This window comes from Geotrypetes seraphini, chromosome 14 (assembly GCF_902459505.1).
Source record: "Geotrypetes seraphini chromosome 14, aGeoSer1.1, whole genome shotgun sequence".
Taxonomy (NCBI): Eukaryota; Metazoa; Chordata; class Amphibia; order Gymnophiona; family Dermophiidae; genus Geotrypetes; species Geotrypetes seraphini.
In genome coordinates, this window is record NC_047097.1 from 76,139,833 (window position 1) to 76,163,885 (window position 24,053).

Here is a 24,053-nt window from a genome sequence, read left to right on the forward strand (position 1 = left end):
TGGTACCTTTATGGCCAATTTGTCTCAGCTGCGTCTCTACCTTTTTCACGCAGTTTACGATGCGTTTGAGTTGGCCTCTCGTGTATCCGCCTTTGCGGTGGCGATGCGCCGTCTCGCATGGCTTCGTACCCTGGATATGGACCCGAACTTGCAAGAACGTCTGGCCAATCTTCCATGTGTGGGCTCTGAGTTGTTCGATGAGTCCTTGGAGGCAGCGACCAAACGCTTGTCTGAACATGAGCGCTCTATCGCCTCATTGGTCCGTCCTAAACCCCAGGCCCCGCCGCAGAAGCTGTTTAGACCTCCTCCGCGGCGATACCCGCAGAAGTCGACGCCGGCTTTCTCGAGTATTCCCTGTGGAATTTGTGCTCTTCTAATTTGCCTTCTGACACCGCGGCTGAGTGTTTTTTTCTCGGTCGCTGTGCTTAATTTGTGTTTTTATTTTGTTCGTGTGTCTTACCGTAACAGGTGTTATCCAGGGACAGCAGGCATATATTCTCACAACCCGCCCTCCTCCCCGGGGATGGCTTCTTTGCTGGCTATGGAACTGAGGACCACGAGGTGGGGATGCGCCCTCTAGTGGGCAAGAAGGCATGCACATGCGTGGTGCAGCATAGCAAACTTGAAACTTCAATCAAGTTTGCTTGAAAAGCTGTCCGCGCTGGGGCTCCGTAGATGACGTCACCCACATGTGAGAATATATGCCTGCTGTCCCTGGATAACACCTGTTACGGTAAGTAACTGTGCTTTTTGTGTTCCTGGCTCTTTATTAGTATGGAACATACGATGGCAACGACATTTTTGGAATGTCCCGTCATCTGGGACACACGATAGGAAAAGGTTAAGCACCCTGTTTTAAAAGTACCTTCTATGAAGGCGATAAAGGAATTAAAAAAGATAAATAATGTAAAACATTCACTTAACAATGACAAAAGGAAAGGAAAGTGTAATAACAGTAATAAGTTTAAAATCAAATCAGTTAGTTCCCAACCCCCATAAGTAGGCCCAAAGGGGGGGAACCTCCTCTGCAGTGAGGAAAATAAAGGAGCGGGATCGCATGAGAGAGAATTAGTGCTCTTTCCTTTTAAGTACACACAGACAGAGCAGGAGATTAGTCCTTTGATGGGCTCTAGGTGAACCAGTGCATTGGGCACCTCACCATAACACACATACATTTTTAAACCCCCAGAAATACACAGTAAATCACAGCAGAAAAAAGACTCATGGTCCATGCAATCTACCCAACAAGGCAACCAGAGCTCTGCCAACCACTCCGTGTAGGCCCAGGTCACCCATGTTTAAATGCTGGTTGTAAAGCCGCCATCATGATCAGGATTATAGGCTGAATAATTTCATCAATACACTATATATGTTTATTTAAGATTTGATCTACTGCTCCTGCATTTTACTGACCTAAGCGGTTTACAATGTATCAACTTAAAATGAAATTAGGTACTTGAGAAAAACTACCCTATCTGTCCCAAAGGCAAGTCATGATGCTTTCCCCTCACTCCTAGGCTGCACTGCCACCTCCCCCCCCCCCCCCATCACAGTATGTAATAAAAATGATCAACACACTCTTCACCTGTCTCTCACCACTTGCGGGACACAGACCATACGAATCTGTTCGGCATCGGCCTCTGTTCCCTCATACTGGATTTGGCCACTCTTCTTTGTCTCTCACTATTCGTGGGACAGACTATTTAAGTCTGTCTGGCATCAGCCTCAGATCCCACTATTTCCCAAGATAGCTGGATGGGCTGCAGTTTGCTTTGATGGCAACTCCAGTAGTTGGACCCTAAGGACAGTATCAGGTGGACTTTTATGGCCTAGAAATATCTAAAAAGGCAATTTCATAATGAATTTATAATTGATGTAACTAATGGGCAGACTGGATGGACCATTCAGGTCTTTATCTACTATCATTTAGTATGTTACAATAGCCATGTTGCATTTCCTTCTTCTTTCTATTTAAGCACTCCCTGTGTTTATCCTCTGCATCCAGCACTCTCTCTAAAAAAGTATTGCCTGACATTTCTTCCAAGTCTGCCTCCCAGCAACCTCCATTCATGTCCTCTAGTTCTACTGTCCCTACGTCTCTGAAAGAGGTTTGTTTGAATATTAATACAGGTATCATATCACCTCTCCTTTTTTTTCTAGCATATGCATATTAAAAACTAACCCCCTCTTTTACGAAACTGCGATAGCAGTTTCTCGCACAGGGAGCCGCACTGAATGGCTCGCGCTGCTCCCGACGCTTATAGGAATTCAGTGAGCATCGGGAGCAGCGCAGGCCATTCAGCGCAGCTCCCTGCACTTGAAACTGCTATTGCAGTTTCATAAAAGGAAGCCTAAGTTTCTTTTTATGTCTTATGGAACAAGCCCTGTACTATTTTAATTGCCTTCCTCTGAACTGCCTCAAGTCTTTTTACATCCTTGTAGAGATAAGGCCTCCAAAACTGGACACAGTACTCCAAGCGGGGCCTCACCAATGACTTGTACAGGAGCATCAACTCTTCCTACTGGTTATGCCTCTTTTTATGCACCCTAGCATTCTTTGGGCAACAGCACCACCTTGTCACATTGTTTTGCCGCCTTGAGATCTTCAGACCCATCACCACAAGGTTTCTCTCCTGATCAGCACATATCAGTTTCTCACCCCCTAGCACATACTGTTCTTTTGGATTTCTGCATCCCAAGTGTATCACTTTCCACTTCTTCATGTTAAATCTTAACTGCCAAACATTAGACCATTCTAATTTTTATAGATCCCTTCTCATGTTGTCCACACTCACCGTGGAGTCCACTCTGTTGAAAATCTTGGTGTTATCCACAAAAAGGCAACGTTTTCCTTCCAATCCTTCAGCAATGTCACTCATAAATATGTTGAATAGGATCAGTCCCAATCAGTGTTCCCTCTAAGGTGAGCGCATGAGCGATCGCTCACTATTTTCAGTGGCGTCACTCATACGCTTTCTCCTGTCGCTCACTCGAGGGCGGGCAGAGGTGAGAGGAAGCGGCGGCGGCCTGTATTTTAAAGTAATAGATGCAGCGGCGGCTCCTCTCAAGATCCCCGACTGCATCGGACTTCCGACACAGGTGGGGATTTGTGAGAGGAGCTGCTGCCATGTCTTCAGTGTCGTACCAAGGAGGGGGGGGGCGGTTCGCCCCGGTTGTGCACCCGCCCTAAGGCTGCAGTCGGAGAGGAAGTTTGGGCCAGCCAATCGCTGCCTGGCTGGGCGGAACTTCCTCTCCGACGGCAGAATTGACGTCGGGGGATTGCTGGTCGGCCCGGTGGGAAGCAGAGAGAGCTTGGGGTAGCCGCGGCGGTGGCTTTGGGGCCTGTTTCCCCCGATGGTGGCAGCAGTAGCTTTGTGGAGGGTAGGGAGAAAGAAAGGGGGCAGGCAGGGAGACAGAAGGGAAACAGAAAAAAAGAAAGGGGGCATCAAAAGAGAAAAAAGAAAGAAAGGACAGGGAGAGAGGAAGAAAAAGTTGGGGGAGGGAATGAGGTCTGGAGGAGAGGAAGCATACAGGCTGAAAGAAGGGAAGAAAGATTGGATGCACAGTCAGAAGATGAAAGTGCAACCAGAGACTCATGAAATCACCAGACAAGGTAGGAAAAATTATTTAATAATAGGAGGGGGGAGGGATACAAAGATAGGTTTCATTACATGAATGAAGGGTTTTGAGGGAGGGTGGGGAGAGGGTTACATTTATATGCTTAGAATATAATGTAAGATATACAAGTGCCTTGTCTCATTGTGTTGATTATGAATATTGTACACTTGATGAAAGATTTTTAAAATGAATAAAGAATTAAAAAAAAAAATTTAGTGATCAAAATGTGTCTGAATTTATATCTGCTGTCTATATTTTGCACTATGGCCCCCTTTTACTAAACTGCAATAGTGTTTTTTAGTGCAGGGAGCCTATGAGCATCGAGAGCAGCACTGGGCATTTAGCGCAGTTCCCTGCGCTAAAAACTGCTATTGTGGTTTAATAAAAAGGAAGGGGGGTATATTTGTCTATTTTTGTATGCATAGAGTCATCTGCCTTGACCTCTTTGAAAAAAACCCAGAATAGGAATGATAATTAACATTTTCTCAGTGTATAGTGTGCTTTGTGTTTTTTAATTTTATTGTTGGTAGATCATTTTGACTTGGTCATTTTAAAGTAGCTCGCAAACCCAAAACATTTGGGCACTCCTGAGCTAGAGCGTTTAAGCTGTGTATTTCTATTTTATCCCACCTTTTACAAAACTGTGGAGCGTTTTTTAGCACCAGCTGTGGTGGTAGCAGCGCTGATGCTCAGATTTCTATGAGCATCAGAGCTGTTACCACCGTGGCTAAAATCCACACTACAGTTTTGTAAAAGGGGGAGGGGTTAGTTTGTGATGACATATTCCATACTAGGCGAAGGTGTTTTCTGTGTTCTGTGTGTTCGAAAGACATGGTTTTCTGTTAGGATTGACGGTGTAGGATTGATCTGTGCTGGCCTGGCTTGTTTAGTTTTACAATGGGTGTATTGATGTACTGCTCACTGCAATATATAAGATGCTGCCTTTTCCTAGGTACTCATGTGTGACGTGTGGCTTGTTACTAAAAATCATGTTTTTCGTACAGATTGGGGGGGGGTGCCAATAAATGATGGACCCCAGGTGTTACATATGCTAGGTACGCCACTGTATGTAAAGATACCAGAAAGCTGGCGAAGCAAAAACTTTAAGTAAATAGTTATTCTTCTAAGTTTTGAGTATTTAACCCTCCCACAATCTCATGGGCACTCGTTTCAAGTTTCAAGTTTATTGAGATTTTGATTTAAACGCAATATCAAATATTTTCAATGCGTATAACAAAAATAAATTTGGGGAAATAAATAAAACCATTTGAACAATAAACATACAAACATATCCATAGTTGATTAAAAATACATAAGGAGTACAAGGATAAACTACATTTGTTTAAAAATGCATCCTCCGTGCCTGCTCATAAATTTGTGGAGTATGTAACTTGTCGCTCATGCATATTTTTTTTTGCACACACCTCATCAATCCTTAGAGGGAACATTGGTCCCAGTATAGATGCCAGAAGGCATCAGCTGTAGATTCACGTGCCAAGTTTGAGGCACATGAATCTACAGCTCATGCCTTCTGGTGGGCAAGTCTCGTGGCCGCCACGCTGTGCTCCCGACGCTCTCTACTGCCGCTCGTAGTCGCCTGCACTCTCCCGGCTGCCGTCGCCATTCCGGTCTGCCTAGTCCTCCCGGCTGCCTGCACTATTGAAGAGGTGAGTTCTTTTTTTTTTTTTTTTTTTAGTTCAATAAATTTTTATTCAGTATTTTAAAAAATACAAGGAGCAATTCAAATACATAAAAGTAGTATAACATTTTGCATTAATATACAGTTATTTATAAAGGCCCATATTATTAAGAAAAGCTCAGAGTATTGGATTTGTTTGTGGTGATGTATGACAATAGAAAGTGAAATAGGACAAAGTAAAAATTGAAAGAGAGAGGAAAAAAGAAGAGGGAAAGAAAAAAAAAAATTTTTTTTAAAGAGAGGAGAAGACAGGAATGTCTACATAGTAGAATGTACATATGAATCTAAAAATGACCAGGGTGATTTTTTGTTTTTCCAATTCATGGATTTACGGAGTGAAATTTTATTTTCATATGCATATGATTCAAATCTGTGGTACATACATAGAGAGTTCCACCAAAAAGTATAATCTAATAACGAAGATGATTTCCAATTTTTCAGAATATGCATGAGAGCAGTCACAAACATGGTATCAATGAGTTTAGGAGGACAATTTGATTGCGCGAAACAGGGGTGTTGAGATCGAAGGATTATAATGTCCATAGAAATCTCTTCTGAGCAGTTGGTGATAGATTGTATGGTATTCCAGATTTTGGACCAAAAAGAACGGACCAGAGTACAATGGAAGAACATATGATCAAGAGTTCCTTCCTCTTTCAAACAGTTCCAGCAGATAGAATCTTGTTTTAATTTGGCTTTCCACATACGAAATGGGGTCCATATTGCATTCCACATTACAAAGAGCATTGATTGTGAAACTCTAGAAGATAAAAGTGGGCGGTTTGTTGAAGACCAAAAGAGTTCCCAGTCAATGTCAGAAAGTGGAATGGTTATTATATTATCCCAGTGTTTCATAGCATGATATGAGAAAGTGAAGGATTGGTCTCTTAGAATAGGTGAGTTCTATTTATATGATTATCAGTCACATCTAACTGTAATACATACTGGAAGAAAATTATAAATCACATAGCTGAACTCCTAAAACAAAAAAAGCACAGCTGGAATGGTTTGTAAACACAGAATATCTGGGATGTATCTGGCTTCTGTCATTTACACTTCAGTGCACATTGATGAAAGTGCAGCAGGGGATGGGGGAGCTGAGACAGACACCCAGCCCTAGCAGGCCACAGAGGATCAGAGTTCCTGTTGAGGCGCTGTTTTGTGCATGTTTTGTGTACAGCGCTGCATACATCGAGTGGTGCTATAGAAATAAAGGAGTTAACCATTTTCATTTCCCTTAGATTACCTCCTTACATTGATGCTCTGTTTTCCAGCTGAAATTGGTGATTATGATTCCGGGAAGCACCCAGAAGGCTACAGCTCCAAGTTTCAGTTTTTCCCAAAGCATTCAGAGAAATTGGAAAAGAAGATTGCTGAAATTCACAAACTGGAGCTCAGGTAATGTTTTGTTCATGAAGTCTGATGCTGAACGGACTCAAGCACAGCACCAAACGTACTAATCTCGTTTGACAGAAAGTTTCCCATCTTTCTTTTCTTCTAGTGGCCTGACACCCGCTGCTGCTGAACTGAGCTTTCTAAGAAAAGCCCAAACTCTGGAGACGTATGGTGTGGATCCACACCCTTGTAAGGTGAGCCCAGCTCATACAAACATTCTGAGTGCACGTCAATCTCTTTCGTCATTTGATTTGAAACAGTACAAATTTGTTTTTGTTTTTCATTTATAGGATTATGTATCTGTGTGTATGTATATACACAGTTCCAAGATATATAAACTTCTGTAACAGAAAAGACTGATCTAAATAGGATACTAAAAGAATAATCAGAAAAGGTATGAAAAAAAAAGAAAATTGAACTAAACTGGATGTGTCCTAACAGTCTGCTTTTAAGAAGGGAAGTGATACAAAATACCAAGAAGATCGCTCTTATAAGTTTACGTTTATTAAAAATGCTTGATATCCCGCAAATGCTAAAAATAGACCAAATCAGCTTACCATAAAAACAAATCAATAAAGGAATGGAATTACGATCATTAAAGAAAAGATGCAAGTACTAACAACGAAATATAGGAAATAAGAAATGCTTAGGATCAAAGAAAATATATTTGATCAAATTCAGTTTTATAACACACACCTTGTATGGATGGTTCAACCAGAAAAGTGCTCCCAGTTGTTGAACCCATAGGCTTAAAGTCAAAACTAATTGACGATGCTTCTGTGTTGCACATACAATTTAAAAAAAAAAAGGGAATCATGACGGCAGAAGAGTCTCAGAATGAATTCACGATCCAGGTCTAACACAAGATGACAATCAAAGTTGCAGGCTTAAGGCTTGAGTTAAATTCAAAGTAAACGTACAATTTCTGTCCACAGGTTGTTCTATCCACCAAATGTCAACTAGATCTAAAAGGGAAGGTCTCTAGCAAGGTTCAATCTCTCCATTCATGGGTTCTGAGGTTTATCAAGGTTTCGGTCCCAAGCCTCATTAAAATCCCCTCCCACTATTAAGGGATAAGACTGTAGAAATTCCAGTCAGTGATTAGAAGCATAGATGGTACACAACAGTAACACCTGACATAAGTACTTGCCAACCTGATCTGCTGCAATCACTTTAACCTCATCTACCCCTCCCTTCTTCCTTTGCACCGCTGCAGCAACACAATCCCTGACTCATCATTGCTTTTATGTATTGATTTCATTCTCTATCCTATTCTCCCCAAAGAACTCGGAACAGGTTACAGGTTAGCATACATAATTTGGCATGCTCAGTAGTAGTAGGACAAGCAGGCAGCATATTCTCATATGTGGCTGACATCATCCACAGAGCCCAGTACAGACAGTCGTAAAAGTGTATTGCCACTTTTTTTAGAAACTTCATTACTGCCCACACTGTGAATGCATGAGTGCCTTCCCACCTGACATTGGCTCTTGGTATCTCAGTTCTTTGTTTTCCACAGAGTGAAGAAGTGCTTTTTCTAATCCCACGCGTGTTGCCTTCCCATCAGTGTACTTCTTTTGGGGTTATGCCACATTATTTTCTTATTAATCTTCTTCAGACTGTTTGAAAGAAAAAACATTATCTATACCCCTTTTTTTCTTTCTACATCAGTAGGGCCTTTCGACTCTCTCTTTTCTGCCTCTGTGTTTTTTTTTCCCTCTTTTGTCAACATAAGAGCATAAGATTTGCCGCTGCATGGTCAGACCAGTGGTCCATCGTGCCCAGCAGTCCGCTCACGCAGCAGCCCTTAGGTCAAAGACCAGTGCTGTATTTGAGTCTAGCCTCACCTTCGTATGTTCTGGTCCAGCAGGAACTTAACTAACCTTTTCTTGAATCCCTGAAGGGTGCTTTCCCCTATAACAGCCTCTGGAAGAGCGTTCCAAATTTCTACCACTCTCTGGATGAAGAAGAACTTCCTTACGTTTGTACGGAATTTATCCCCTTTTAACTTTAGCGAGTGCCCTCTTGTTCTCTTCACCTTGGAGAGGGTAAACAATCTCTCTTTCTCTACTAAGTCAATTCCCTTCAATATCTTGAATGTTTCAATCATGTCCCCTCTCAGTCTCCTCTTTTCAAGGGAGAAGAAGCCCAGTTTCTCTAATCTCTCACTGTACGGCAACTCCTCCAGTCCCTTAACCATTTTTGTCGCTCTTCTTTTGACCCTTTTGAGTAGTACAATGTCCTTTTTCATGCACGGCGACCAGTGTTGGATGCAGTATTCCAGGTGGGGGCATACCATGGCATGATAACCTTCTCAGATCTGTTTGTGATCCCCTTCTTAAACATTCCTAGCATTCTGTTTGCCCTTTTTGCTGCCGCTGCATATTGCGCGGATGGTTTCACTGACTTTTCTACAAGTACTCCCAAATCTCTTTCCTGGGGGCTCTCTCCGAGTATAGCACCGGACATCCTGTATTCGTGCATATGATTTTTGTTGCCGACATGCATCACCTTGCACTCATCCACGTTGAACTTTATTTGCCATTTCGCAGCCCATTCCTCGAGTGTGTTTATGTCTCGTTGTAGGTCTTCGCAATCCTTCTGTGTCCTCACTACTCTGAATAACTTTGTATCATCCGCAGTGAGTTTAACTTTGCTGCCGAGACTTTTCTGTCCATAAAAAGTGCTGTCTGTGTCAGAGACCTATCTCATTCACTGACTCGCATAGTTGGTGTTTGCAGTGTTTGGGCCGTGAGCATCGGGGTAGATACCTTACAAAAATGCTCATTGAAGGCTCGTCACATCCAGCAGGAGAAGCTTGTTTTCTACTATAAATTACCTCACTCAAGCTAAGGAGTTTGAGATACACTGTCATAGATCATACAGGGTTAAAATGAATGGTTGTTTATCGACTAGCTGGTCATTGGATTGTGGTATACCACAGGTATCTTCCCTATCCCCAATATTGTTTAATATTATGATGCACTCGTTAGGTTTAGAACTTGAAAGATATAATGTTTCCAGTTATATTTATGCTGATTGGAGGATGTTGTGTTTTGCTCACTGCAGTTCAACAATGGATTATATTGCTCATAAATTGAAGAGTGAGAGTTTTCGGAAAATAAGAGTGGCATAGCGTCTCTATTCTGTCACCATCCAATTTTTCTTTCCAATGCAAGACTGGAGAAATAAGTTGAACGAAAGATTGACTGGATGTATGAAAAGCGTGAATGAGTAGATGGTGAGGCATAGATTGTTTTTGAATTTTGCAAAATCGGAAGTTATTATGATTGGGAGAAAGGATGTCCCAGAGAGATTTAGGTTTATAATCAGATCTTATTGATACAACGAAAGCTAAAAATGATACGAGTGTGGCTGGATTGTACCCTTAGCATAAAGGATCAAATTTTGTCTGTAGTTAAGTCTGTTTTTTTCCGTTGTGATTGTTAAGACAATTAAAACTGATGATATCGGTAAATGATTTACATATAGTGGTACAGAAGATGGTCATATTTTAAAAATTTTTTTATTTATTTAATTATTTATATTCCGCATATCCTACAATTCTATACTGATTACAAATTATTCAGGTACTCAAGTATTTTTCCCTATCTGTCCCGGCGTGCTCACACGCTATCTAATGTACCGGAGGCACTGGGGGGATTAAGTGATTTGCCCAGGGTCACAAGGACTATTGTAATGTCCTTTATTTAGGGATTACGTGTACAGGGGGGTACAGTGTGAAGCCTTGCAGATGATTCAAAACGCTGGTGTAAGAAAGTTCGAGCACATAACACCTTAGTTGAAGAAACTTCATTATTTTCAAGACATTAGTACTGATGTTAAAAGTCATTTGCCAAGAGATTCCCTGGTATTTATCGCAGGCTATGGCAATCTTTTGGCCGCTTAGAACTCTGCGGTCTGAGGGCGCGATACGATTGTCGTTGATGGACTTTTTAAAAGTGCGCTATGAGAACAAGAGATCTTCTGCTATTTCCATCATAGGAGTAACTTTGTGGAACAAATGAACTTGACCGCAAAGAGCTCTTCCTGACATTCAAAGTTTAAGAAAATGCTTAAAACTACACTTTTTATAGAAGCATTCCAATGAATGATGATTCTGGTTTATTCCGGTTTTTGGATTGATATATAATTGAGTGCTATGAATTAATTGTTCTCATTGAATGATTTGAAATGTCTGTTTGTATGAATTTTGTTTTTATTTTCTGTATGTTGCTATTTGTAAAGCCTCCTAGAAATAGGCGGTTGAGAAATCTTTTAAATAAATAAAAAAACAAATTCGTTTGGTTAAGTCCGGCAGGTTTGGCTAGATCAGATCTCTTGTCTTCTTTCTGTCAGAATGGTCATAAGTTCAAAATGGAAACTAGAGTATTGGGAGTTCAACTAGATAATATGTTAACTATGGAATATCAGGTTAATTTAGTGAGTAAAAAAAATTTGGGGCTTTTAAAGAAATTAAGATTAGTCAGAAAATGTTTTGATATTTCAGCATTTTTACTAGTGGTCCAATCATTAATTCTTTCGCAACTGGATTATTGTAACATAGTTTATCTTGGATGTACTACAAGACTCCTAAAGAAATTACAAAATACTGCAGTTAGTTATTTTCTTGATTAAGATTAACTTGGTCCCAAATTGAATACCAAAAGGCCTTAATAAATGGGCAATGAAATAATAAATGATCCAAAGTTCCAACTTCAATATGACAATGCCAACATCTATTAGACTTAGAGCAATCTAATTTTTGTAAACGAACAGGGGTCCAGAATGCTCTATGCAACAGGAAAAAACATGTTTGCCTCATAGATGCAGACATTGTACATTTCATTCTCCAAGACCAAATATGTGGCCTTTGAAATGCATTAATCTGATGCTTAATCTCAATGCTCCAAATATCCCTAAGTCCATTTCTGGTTTCTTATTCAAATAATTAGATAATACTTTATACCACTGTGCGGCCTGGTGTCCCAGAAAATCTGCCTGAAAGCATAGGAATTCTAAGCTAAATTGATTATTAAGAGATTTCCATTCAGGGAACCCTACCTGAATAGCCTGCTTCAATTGCAACCATTTATAACTTTGTTTTTTATCAAGACCATATTTATGTTGCATTTGTGAAAAATCAAGCAGCTTACCATTAGAAATAACATCCTCTAAAACCGCCTATTTGAATCTTAGAGTTTACCCATATAGTTTGATGAGTAGATTTTCCAATAGGAACTGGAGTTAATTTATCAACAAAACATATAGTTTTCCAAGTGTCCATTAATATTTTGTTATCTTTACGTATTCTAGGCATTTTGATACTAAGAAGAAGACCAAGTCTAAGTGGAAACATGAGTGATCTTTCAATCCATAACCAGTCCGGAAGCTGTTCCAAGAGCTCTGGGAGGTCCCAATACATACCTTGGCGCATAATATAGGATTGATGATACCTATAAAAGTTAGGGAAATTTACCCCACCCTCCTTAATTGGCTTTTGTAAAGACACTAAAGCAATTCTTGCAATTTTACCCAGCCAAATAAATTTGACCAGAATACTATTTAACTTTTTATAAAAAGACCCCTGAAAAAACACTGGTATCATACCCATTTGGTAACACACTACAGGCAATATCATCATCTTAGTAGTTTGAACTCTTCCCCACCAAGATAAATGCAAAGGATTCCATTGCTCACATAACTCTGTTACTTTTTGTAATAAAAACTTTTCATTTATTTTCATTGTCTCTTCAAGTGTATTTTTTAACCAAATACCTAAATATTTTATTCCATCCTCTTTCCAAATAAAAGGAAAATAATCAAATAAACCTTTTGTACAATGCACATTCAAAGGAAGAACTTCTGACTTAGTCCAATTTATTTTATATCCTGAGAATTTCCCAAATGTATCAATCAATTCAAGTAAACATGGAATAGTTGTTTCCGGATTTCTCAGATAAAGCAATATATCATCTGCATAAGCAGATACCTTATATTTAATTCCAGAACATGGAATGCCCTGTATATCTTTTACTTGTTGAATAGCTAATAACAAGGGTTCAAGTACTATATCAAAAAGCAAAGGAGATAAGGGACAACCCTGCCTAACTCCCCTTTGCAATTTAAAACAATCTGAAAAATTATTATTTATATATAAACGAGCAACAGGGGAGCTATACAGTGCTTGAATCATTTGTATAAATCCGGATCCAATACCAAACCACTCCATAGCTTGATACATGAAATTCCACTCTACACGATCAAAAGCTTTCTCAGCATCTAAGGATACCGAAAAAGCCGGATCATCAATTGTTTTTGTTAGATATAACAAATGAAATGCCAATCTAGTATTATTGGAAGAGTGTCTTTAAGCAACAAAACCTGTTTGATGCATACCAACTATATGAGGAAGAGCCTTAGCCAAATGTAATGCTAAAATTTTAGCTAACAATTTACCATCTACATTTATTAAAGAAATAGGCCTGTAGTTTGAAACCAATGTAGGATCTCTATTTGGCTTTGGTAAAACGATAGTTAAAGACTCTGCCATAGTGCCTGAAATACAGCCTTTATTTAGTTGAGTTTGGTATAATTTTAATAAATAAGGTAAAAGGGTAATTTGAAATGATTTATAAAACTCTACCGTAAATCCATCACCACCTGGAGCGGTCCCAACTCTAAGGGACTTCAATGCTGTTTGTAACTCTTTTAGTGATATAGGCTCATCTAAACTTCTTTTTATATGATCAGGAACTTTAGGTCCCTTAATTAAACTTAAAAATTCCAAACCATCTTTTTCTTTTCCTAAATAAGACTCAGAAGAATAAACGGTTTTATAATAACTCAAAAAATGTTTTAATATAATTCCAATCTGAGAATGAGAATTACCTGTCTCATCCTTAATTGCACATATTTTTTCCTTTCTTTTCTTTTCCTTTAAATAATTTGCCAATAATCTTCCCACCTTATTTGAACTACCATAATACAAGGCTTGCTGAGAAAAAATATCCTTCCTTACTAATCTAGAGGAAATCTCATTATATTTGCATTTTGCTTTCAAAAGAGCTTCAAGTGTAGACTTCTCCCAATTTCCAATCAATTTTGATTCTAATACTTTAATTTCTTGTTCTAAAATAACAAATTGCTTTCTTAACTGTTTCCTATTAAATACTGAGAATGAAATAATTTGTCCTCTCATAGTTGCTTTAAAAACATCCCATAAAATTTCAACAGAAATTTCCTCCGAATTATTAAGCAAAAAATATTCATTAATTTTGACCTGGAATTCTTTACAAAATTTGGAATCCACAAGCAATGCATTATCAAATCTCCAAACAGGTTTAGAAGTATCCTGATCTATAAAATTTAAAGCTATCCACACTCCTCCATGATCTGACAATATTATTGGATCTATGGAAGCTTGTGTAACTTGCTGCACCAAATGATCAGTAACAAAAACATAATCAATTCTAGAGAAAAATTTATGAACACGTGAACAAAATGAAAATTCCCGATCATTAAAATGAAGAATACGCCAAATATCTTTCAAATTACAAGATTGTACAAAATTATCTAACCCTAGAGATTTCACAATCCTACCAGGTTTTTTATCCAATAACAGATCCATAACAGCATTGAAATCCCCCGCCACCACTAAATTAGTAGTAGCCAACGGTAAAACTAATTGTTGTAGAGATTTAAAGAATTCAATTTGATTCAAATTAGGGGCAGTGACGAGTGGAGTACCTCAGGGCTCCGTCTTAGGGCCGATTCTATTCAATTTATTCATAGGAGATTTGACCCAAGGGCTTAGAGGAAAACTATCAATGTTTGCCGACAACACCAAACTATGCAACATAGTAGACAAAAGCATTGTGCCTGACTTTATGATGCAGGACCTACGGCAGTTGGAACAGTGGTCATCAACTTGGCAGTTAGGTTTCAATGCTAAAAAATGTAAAGTAATGCACCTAGGCAAAAAAAATCCACACAGAACTTACACACTAAATGGTGAAACCTTGTCCAGGACCACGGTGGAACGTGATTTAGGAGTGATCATTAGCAATGATATGAAGGCTGCCAATCATGTGGAGAAGGCTTCGTCCAAGGCAAGACAAATGATGGGCTGCATCCGTAGGGGTTTTGTCAGCAGAAAACCTGAAGTCATAATGCCACTGTACAGATCCATGGTGAGACCTCATCTCTAGTATTGTGTTCAATTCTAGAGACCACACTACCGGAAAGATGTGTTGAGAATTGAGGCGGTTCAGCGAATGGCTACCAGGATGGTCTTGGGGGTTCAGGGATCTCACGTATGAAGAAAGGTTAAAAAAAACTGCGGATGTACTCACTAGAGGAGCGAAGAGAGAGGGGGGACATGATTGAGACCTTTAAATATATCACGGGGCGTATAGAGGTGAAAGATGATATCTTCAGTCTTACAGGGCCCACGGTAACCAGAGGACACTTGCTGAAAATCAGGGGAGGGAAATTTCAAGGTGATGCTAGGAAGTACTTCTTCACCAAAAGGGTGGTCGATCATTGGAATGAGCTGCCTCAGCAGGTGATTGAGGCCAATAGCGTGTCAGATTTTAAGAGAAAATGGGATATTCATGTGGGATCTATAGGGGAGTAAGAATCAGGGAGTGGGTCATTGGTATGGGCAGACTCGATGGGCTATGGCCCTTTTCTGCCGTCAATTTCTATGTTTCTATACATTGAACAATGCCACAGTAGTATTGCCCATGCTCATGTCAACATGCAACCATCTTCCTAAAGGATCTGCATTAATCATGTTAAATGTTGCAGAACATTTTTTATTAACCAGAATTGCTACTCCAGCCTTTTTCCTTGTCGCAGGTGCATAAAACATTGTTTCACCCAATTCCCAGATAACTTCATAGATTCTGCTCCAGATAAGTTCGTCTCTTGCAGAAAACAAACATCTGCGTTCTGCTGTTTAAGATATAACAATGCTTTTTTCCTTTAATCGGATGATTTAGGCCATTAACATTTAGTGAGAAAATTTTAAAAGCCATTATAAAAATAAAATATAATATCTAAGAATATCCACTCCAATAGCATTCTATATTCATTTTCCTTAAACCAATATTCTAAATTACCCCCCTACTCCCCCAAACCCTTCCCACACCCCATCTGCCCTCCCCACCCTCCCATAACATAAATGCAAACTTCAAAGCGAACTTACAGGCTAGATAAAAGAAAAAACTCCCTGCAGACTAACACCCAAACAATTCTATTAAAATATATAAATCCTTCAATAACAAAAAGAAAGTCATAGAAAAACATTAAACTCTTTTTTTCATTCCCCCTACTATTTTCTTACTAGTATATAATCAGTATAATTATATGTATCTAGCAATAAAAACCCTTGTTTTTTTTCTCCCTTTTTCCATATTTTCTCCTATATATACAAACAAACCCCCACTAATCATCAAAGAAAAGAAAATAATCACTCAACTTTATGGCCCTTTGCTTCTGTTTTGTTTTGTTTTTTTTTTGTTGTTGTTTTTTTTAAAAGAGAGAATATAAGAAGTCCCAGAACCAGAATAAAATCAAATATTAAAAACTATATTACCCACCTATTAAAATCATAACCCCAGAGCAGAATTATAATAAACATGCAGATATCCCTCACTTAAGATAATACTCTAAGATACTGTATATATCTCATATCATTGGTTCACCAAAAACATATAAACTGAGCTATATCTATATTTAAGCAATCTTAGCAAACATATGATGACATAAAAATATCAGTTCCACTGAACTTCTTCCAAACGCAGCATCCCAAAACATTCCATTATTTCTCACAATAACCAGTTGTGTACATATCATATATCTGTAGAATCTTCAGTCAAATCTTCCATACTTCAAATGCATCCTGCAATAGACTTATATATTAACTTTTTATTTCTTCTGTCCAAGATCAATTGGCTGATATATGAATCCACAAACAGGGAGAATCGTATGGTATATATCAAAAAGCAGGCCGTATCATACAAACTCTACTTTTGATTATAAGTCAACATACCACACTGACTTATATCTCCCCGCATTGCAGAAATATTCCATCTTTTGACGGTATCATTCCATCCGTGTATTAACACTTCCTTATATAAAGAATCTGTTCCAGCATCAGAACACTTTAAAACTGCATAGAACATATATAATTAATCTTTATCCGTAGATTAGACTCCATTTGCAATCCACTTTACGACTCGGAGCAATCATCATCAGAAATTCTTCTCTTCACATTTCCTACTTCTCAAAGGAAATGCATTCGACTCACTCCACACACTCGTTTCCAAAAAAAAAACTAAACTAAACTAAACCTTGGGTTTATATACCGCACCATCTCCACGAATGCGGAGCTCAGCACGGTTTACAGGAAGAAGGATGAGAGAGGAACTACAGTGGAGAGATTAAAGAGTTAGGTGTAAAGGGGGAAGGTGAGAGGCCTAAGAGGGGGGGAAGTGTTACAGTTTTGAGAATAGCCAGGTTTTTAGGTGTTTGCGGAAGAGTTGGAGGGAGCTTGAGGTTCGGAGAGGGGAGGGGAGGTTATTCCAGATCTCAGTGATTCTAAAGGGGAGGGATGACCCAAGTTTGCCTACATGGGAAATACCTTTTATGGAAGGGAAGGATAGTTTAAAAATTTGGGAGGATCTGGAGGAAGTAGGGGTTGGGGAGTTCCAGGATAGAGGGATAACGGCAGGAAGGATGCCATGTAGGATCTTGTAGGCCAGACACGCACATTTGAAGTGGATCCTGGGGATTACTGGGAGCCAATGGAGCTTAGACAGGAGTGGTGAGACGTGATCAAATTTGCTTTTCGCGAAAACAAGCTTAGCTGCGGCATTCTGAATCCGCTGAAGTCTGTGGAGGCTTTTCTTGGTTAGGCTGAGGTAGATAGAATTGCAGTAATCCAATCTGGAGAGGATGATGGATTGTACTAGGACTGCGAAGTGTTTTTGGTGAAAATAGGGTCTGACTTTCCTTAGCCTGTGAATGTGTTTAGCGCCATCCTCCATACCGGTAGATCTTCTTTATTACATCTGTGCATTCTGTGTCCGTATCTTCAAGTCATTTATATTAACTTCAAAGGACTTTCTAACAATAGGCAATATGCCAATCTCAAGTTTCTTAACTTTAATTTCTGAGCAGGAAAGAAGATTATTAGAGCGAACTGAAGTAGAATCTTCATGCATTTTAAATGGCCGCGAGGCCATTATGGAATGCAACCATAGAACCAAACTGTAACTTTATCCAACGGAACATGACAGTTACAAAAAAAACAAAAATAAAATATTTTCATCTCTTTAAAAGAAATATATAAAATGCATCAATCTTTTAAAAGAAAAAAGATCATCAAATATTTATTTCTCATTCTCTCTTTCAGGTATTCATAGATGTTTCACATTTGTCCAAGAATTCTTTTAATTTTCCTGCATCATTAAAGCTTAAAGTTTTATGCTCATATGTCACCCTCATCGTTGCCGGATATACCAGACCAAATTGAGCACCCAATGCTCTTAACTGTGGGCGCAAATCAAGCAACTGTTTTCTTTTAAAAGCAGTCGCTTTAGCAAAGTCAGGAACAATATAAATCTTTGCATCCTGACATTTAAGATTCTTATTCTCCTTTGCTAGATTCAATATTTCTGTTACTTGCTGATATCTGAGCACTTTAAAAATTAATGGACGTGGACCTTTTTGAGTATTTAGCCTCTTCGATGGAATTCTATGTGCTCTCTCCAACTCTAGCAGATATTTATTCTGAAGTGGCAGAATTTTCGGCAAAAAATTAATTACAAAAGTGATTGGATCATTTTTTTCTATCCCCTCCGGTAATCCAATCACCCTCAAATTATTTCTCCTCTCTTGGTTCGATAGATCCTCAATCTCCTGTTTTAATAATTCAATCTCCTTATGATTTCTCTTGTGTTGTATTATTTCCGCTTCAGTGCTTTCCACCCGTTTCTCCATACACACCAACTTCAAATCTACCGCATCCAATCTTCTTGTCAAACCCGCCACTTCATCTTTAACTTCTTTTATGACCTTTGAATTTTCCAGGACAATGTCCCTTATTTTTTGAATTTCCCTCATTAAATCTTTATTATCCACTTCATCCGATGGCAGCGGCAATAACAGAGAGGAAGTTGACTCAATTTTTGACCTCTTAACACTGCCTGAGCCCGCTCCCCCCGAAGAAAACTTGCTCTGTTTACCTGAAACCATTCTTTAAAACATATATATCTTTCTGAATATAACTTTCAAATAAAATTTTCACTCAAATATTTCAAAAGTTAGTCTGACACTACAGAGCAACTCAATTACACAGCCATCACCGTTCGCGTCGAAGCCACGCCCCCCTTTTGGAAAGCTTTTAAAAACAGTTTTATTCAAGAAATTTTTTTAAATTTCTCTATCAGCACATTTCCCTAGCGGCCCTACCATCGAATTTCCATAATTTTAATACATGGAAAATCAAGAGACTGTATTGTAATGATGATATAGCAACTAAAGTCCTGGATTTCAAATGTATGGACTTTAGTAAAACTGAGGAGTATCTGAAGAAAGAGCTAATAGACTGGGAGAACATAAGGGAAGTGGAAAAACAGTTGTCCAAGCTGAGAGGAGCAATAGAAATGTGAAGAAAATAAATAAAAAGAGAGAACAAGGAAACCGATATGGTTCTCCAAACTTGTGGCAGAGAAAATAAAGGCAAAAGAGTTGACATTCGTGAAATAGAAAAATAGTCAAGAAGAGGAGCACAAAACGGAATACCAGATGAAAATGAAAGATGCCAAGAGAGAGCTACATCTGGCGAAAGTGCAGGCAAAAGAGCAAATGGTTAGAAATATAAAAAAGGGAGACAATTTTTTCAGGTATATTAGAGAAAGGAGGAAGATGAAAAATGGAATTGTGAGACTGAGCCACTCTGTGGAGAGTGATGAGGAAAAAAACCAAATGTGTTAAATGAATACCGGTACTTCTGCTCTTTTATTAGTTTGTAATGTTATTGGTAGGTTCCCCTCTAAGGATCTAATAGACTGTATTACTAAGAGCTAATTAGAGATGCCCTAATTACTCTTAGAAATTAGAGATCAGGATAGGTGGACCACTCATGGGGATCTAAGGTTAAGCTAGAAGACTTAGTGGAAGAGAGATTCCTTAGCCTACTTTCATGCCCCTCCTTACCACCAGAAAGGAGGAAGTCTTCCCCAGAGAAATTCTCCTTTGTAGATGTTTTGATTTGCATGGTGGAGGCCCATCCAGTTAAATTGGATGTCAAGGATGAGCCCAGGGTCGAGAGACTGGATATCCTTCACTATGTGTGTTATTTATGGCTTTGATGGGACAAAACAAAGAAGAGAAATATGATTAGACACCCAAAAAGTAATGGAATGAGCTGGGTATCTTTGAGCCAGTAGCATCCAAGCGGGACTGAAGAGAAAGAGGATTAATAGTATGATCAGTATGATAGACTAGCAGAATATCATGTACATAGATGGACCACAAGATTAAATTAGGGTTCCCAAAAGACTCAAAGAGGTATTGAACATCAGTGGTGAAAGAATAGACCCTTGGGGGACACCGAGAGTCAGAGATTGAGGGTATGAAAACACTGAAAAAGATCCCCTTTGAGGAAATGGAATAAACCAATTAAAAGCTGTACCTGATATAATAATTGAAGATAACTGTGACTCCATTACTAAGGAAGTTGTGACAATGCACATTTAGGGGGAGAGGGGTGCATTGACAGAGTTCTACGTTTGAGGCAAGGGGTACTGCTGTTCGTAGTCAGAGCAGTACAGAATAAACTATAAGAAGTCCTTCCAGTTTGAAGCTTTACATATTGTCTCCATTTTCCCCTCTGCTCTTCTGTCCCTTGCAGGATGTGTCTGGGAATGCAGCTTTCTTAGCTTTCACTCCCTATGGTTTTATTGTTCTACAAGGGAACAAGAGGGTGCACTTCATCAAATGGTAGGTAATTCTCTTGTCGCTGACAGCCATATGTGACAAGATTTCCTATATTTTACACACCTGACAGTCAGAGTTTAGATCTGCATAATGGCAACTGGGAACCCGATTCTACACACACGCATGCACAAGTCCCTGTGAAAGCATAGTAAGCGTGCACACAGACACATCAGTGTGTCGCAAACTTTTTGAAGCTGCAGCTGGAGGACATCCGGACATGCGTGGACATCGACGTGATGACATCACGCATTTATGATGTCACCACGTTGACGCCAACACATGCGTGGAGGCCCTCCGGACGGGGCCCTGAGAGGAAAGGTGTGGAGAGGAGCTGGCTGACTGCCTTAAGGACGTGCCTCTCACCGTGAGATCCTCGTCGTGTAGGTAGTCAGCCACCGGCATCAAGCGGCACACCCTGAATCTCGCTGGAGCATATAGTTTGTCATACACTGCCATACATACATTACGCACCCACCACCATCGCCACATTCACTGAACCATGTTCCACTTGCTTTCCTCACTGTATAATTCTTTCCAACTTCTCTTGGGTTGGTTGATTGGAAAGAAAGAAAGAAAATTGTGGGTGAAATATTTCCTGTGCATAACCCTCTGTGTCTGTCTCTTTGCTAGTTCCATACTGTTGTTTTACTTTTACAGGTGGTTAAATTAGCAGTGAACTTGAGGTGTTTACCTCTATGTGTTTCCTCGTCTTTGTACCTGATGACTTTCCAACCTAATTTATTGCTCATCAACATCCCTTTGCCCAAAGTCTTCCTCATATACATACGATGTGTAATAAACTGCCTACCCCAAAGTACTACTTGGATATCTACCTTTACTCCCTGTTACTTAAACAACTCTTGTCTTATCCAGTGGTCCAAAAAAAGAGTGCATAAATGCTATCAAAAGACCCCACTCCCTGGATCTTCCTTTCCCTACCCTGCTACCCCAAAACTTCCAAACTTATTTTGCTATTTAGGCAGCCCACCTGTCTGCAGATTTTCTAAAGTAATCCAGGTGGGTTGATTTCTTTGCAAAATTCCCTAAGTGCGTGGTACTGGGACATTTTGCATCTACTTGTCTACAGGGGAAAAAAATGTATATAATTGAAAAAAAAAATGTTTTTCTATCCCACCATCTCTCAGAATGGCTAAATGCACTTCTGCTGGGCAATGGGAGGAATTTTCAGACAAGCCAAATTGTACTTCATTTTCCTTGAATACCCCCTTCCCTAATACTCTGCTACCCAAAACCTGCAATCCAGGGGCCAGAAGAACATATTTGCCATTCTTAGGCACATGAGTTTAGTATTATTATACATTGCTCTAATCAACTTTTATATGTAAATGTGGAATAAAATATTTATAAATAAATGAATCCTTTATGTTGTGGCTAAGTCACACAAGTTGTATAGATTATGGTGTGAGGCTGGAAAAGCCATTAGTCAAAGATAAAAATGTTCAAAATAACATCAAAATCCTAAAAAGTAGCCATTTTTCTTTTAGGAATGATGTGACCAAAATGAAGTTTGAAGGCAAAACCTTCTTTGTATCTGTAAATCAGAAAGAGGTAAGTGAGGGGGGTTGTTTTATATTTTCATTACCTTATCTAACTACTGTAAACCGAGTCGAGCATTCTTGGATTGAGGACTCGGTATACAAAACTAAGCATTAGATTAGATTGATCATCACTGCTAATTATGTTTCTAGTGCAATAGGTGAGACATTCTAGACAGATGGGTTATTTCCACATAGCTGCAGAAGGAATCCACTCTGGATTTTTCCTCTTGCCTCTGTTGTATCCACCGCAAATACGGAGGGAAAAGTGGTTGGTGAGGCAAGATTTTCCTTGACTAAATCCATGTTGGCTTTCTCTCATTAATCCATGCCTACGTATATGTTCTCTACCATTTTGCCCAGCACTGATGCCAGACTCGCCGGTCTATAATTTCCCAGGTCACCTGTGAAACCCTTTTTGGCCACCCTTCAGTTTTCTGGTACTATGCTGGATTTTAAAGAAAAATTACTAACAATAGCTCTGTAAGTTCATTTTTCAATCCTGTCAGCACTCTGGGATGTATACCATCTGATCCAGGTGATTTGCTACTGTTCTATTTGTCAAATTGACTTTACATCATCCAGTGTTACAGAGACATGTATGAGTTTCTCCGATTCATCAGAATTGAATACCATTTCTGACACTGATAACTCCCTCACATCTTCCTCGGTGAAGACCAAAGCAGAGAATCCATTTAATCTTTTTGCTATGGCCTTGTCATCCCTGAGAGCCCCTTTTATCCCTCAGTCGTCTAGCGGTCCAACCAATTATCTTCCTGGCTTCTTGCTTTTAATATACCTAAAAAAGTTTTTACTGTGTGATTTTTTTGCATCCAGCGCAATCTTCTTTTCAAGGTCTCTCTTCATCTTCCTTATTAAAGCCTTGTATTTGACTTGACATTCCTTGTGCTGTTTACAATTATTTTCAGTCAAATCCTTCCACTTTCTGAATAATTTTCTTTTAGCTCTAATAACTTCCTTCACCTCACTCATTAACCATGCTGGCTGTTTGGTCTTCCTTCCTCCTTTTTTAATACATGGAATATATCTAGTCTGGGCTTCCAGGATAGTATTTTTAAATAACATCCACGCCTGATGTATATTTTTGACATTTGCAGCTGCACCTTTAAGTTTCTTTTTTACCATTTCCCTCATGTTATCATAGTCTCCTTTTTTAAAGTTAAATGCTGTTGTATTGGATTTCCTGTGTAAACTTATTCCATGTGTTATACCAAATCTGATCATGTTATGATCACTGTTATCAAGCGGTCCCAGCACCATTATCTCACACAGGAGGGTTTGCGTAATTAAAAAGTGTTTTTCTTTGCTAAACAAATCTTAACGAAGAAGATGAAGGCAACTAGCTTATTCAAGTGGATTTATTGAGTAGAAGTCAAGCAAGGATGAATTTTTACTAAAAAGATAGAGAGGAAAATCACCATGTAAAATGTTAAAAGCCAGACGCAAAACCTTAAAAACCTGAAAAGTTCTTCACAGAAAGACAGGTGCAGGTACAGTTGAAACTGAAGAAAGTGTGAAATGAACAGAGGAATAACCAAGAAAAGAGCTTAAGGCTGCAAGTCAGTGAGGTCTCCAGGTTTGGCAGATGATAGGCCTTGTGACGAACATCCGTCAGTCAGTAGTTCATGATTGGTATGTTGATCTGACTTAATTGTTCTTGATATACCACTATGACATCAGTATTGAGCAGTTTACAATACCATAAATAGCTTTGCTGCTCTGTTCAATAGCATATTTAATTCACAGTTTCATTT

The 24,053-nt window shown here is 39.1% G+C and overlaps 1 protein-coding gene across 3 annotated transcripts in view; it reads left to right on the forward strand.

The window, feature by feature from the left end:
- FRMD5 (FERM domain containing 5) overlaps positions 1-24,053 on the forward strand; it is a 102,559-nt gene that overhangs the window by 30,980 nt on the left and 47,526 nt on the right. For all 3 annotated transcript variants that reach the window (XM_033919687.1, XM_033919688.1, XM_033919689.1), the window contains exons 6-9: positions 6,592-6,715; positions 6,819-6,906; positions 20,637-20,725; positions 22,228-22,291. In XM_033919687.1, coding sequence (XP_033775578.1) covers positions 6,592-6,715; positions 6,819-6,906; positions 20,637-20,725; positions 22,228-22,291 — 365 coding nt within the window. The remainder of the gene's footprint in view (positions 1-6,591; positions 6,716-6,818; positions 6,907-20,636; positions 20,726-22,227; positions 22,292-24,053) is intronic.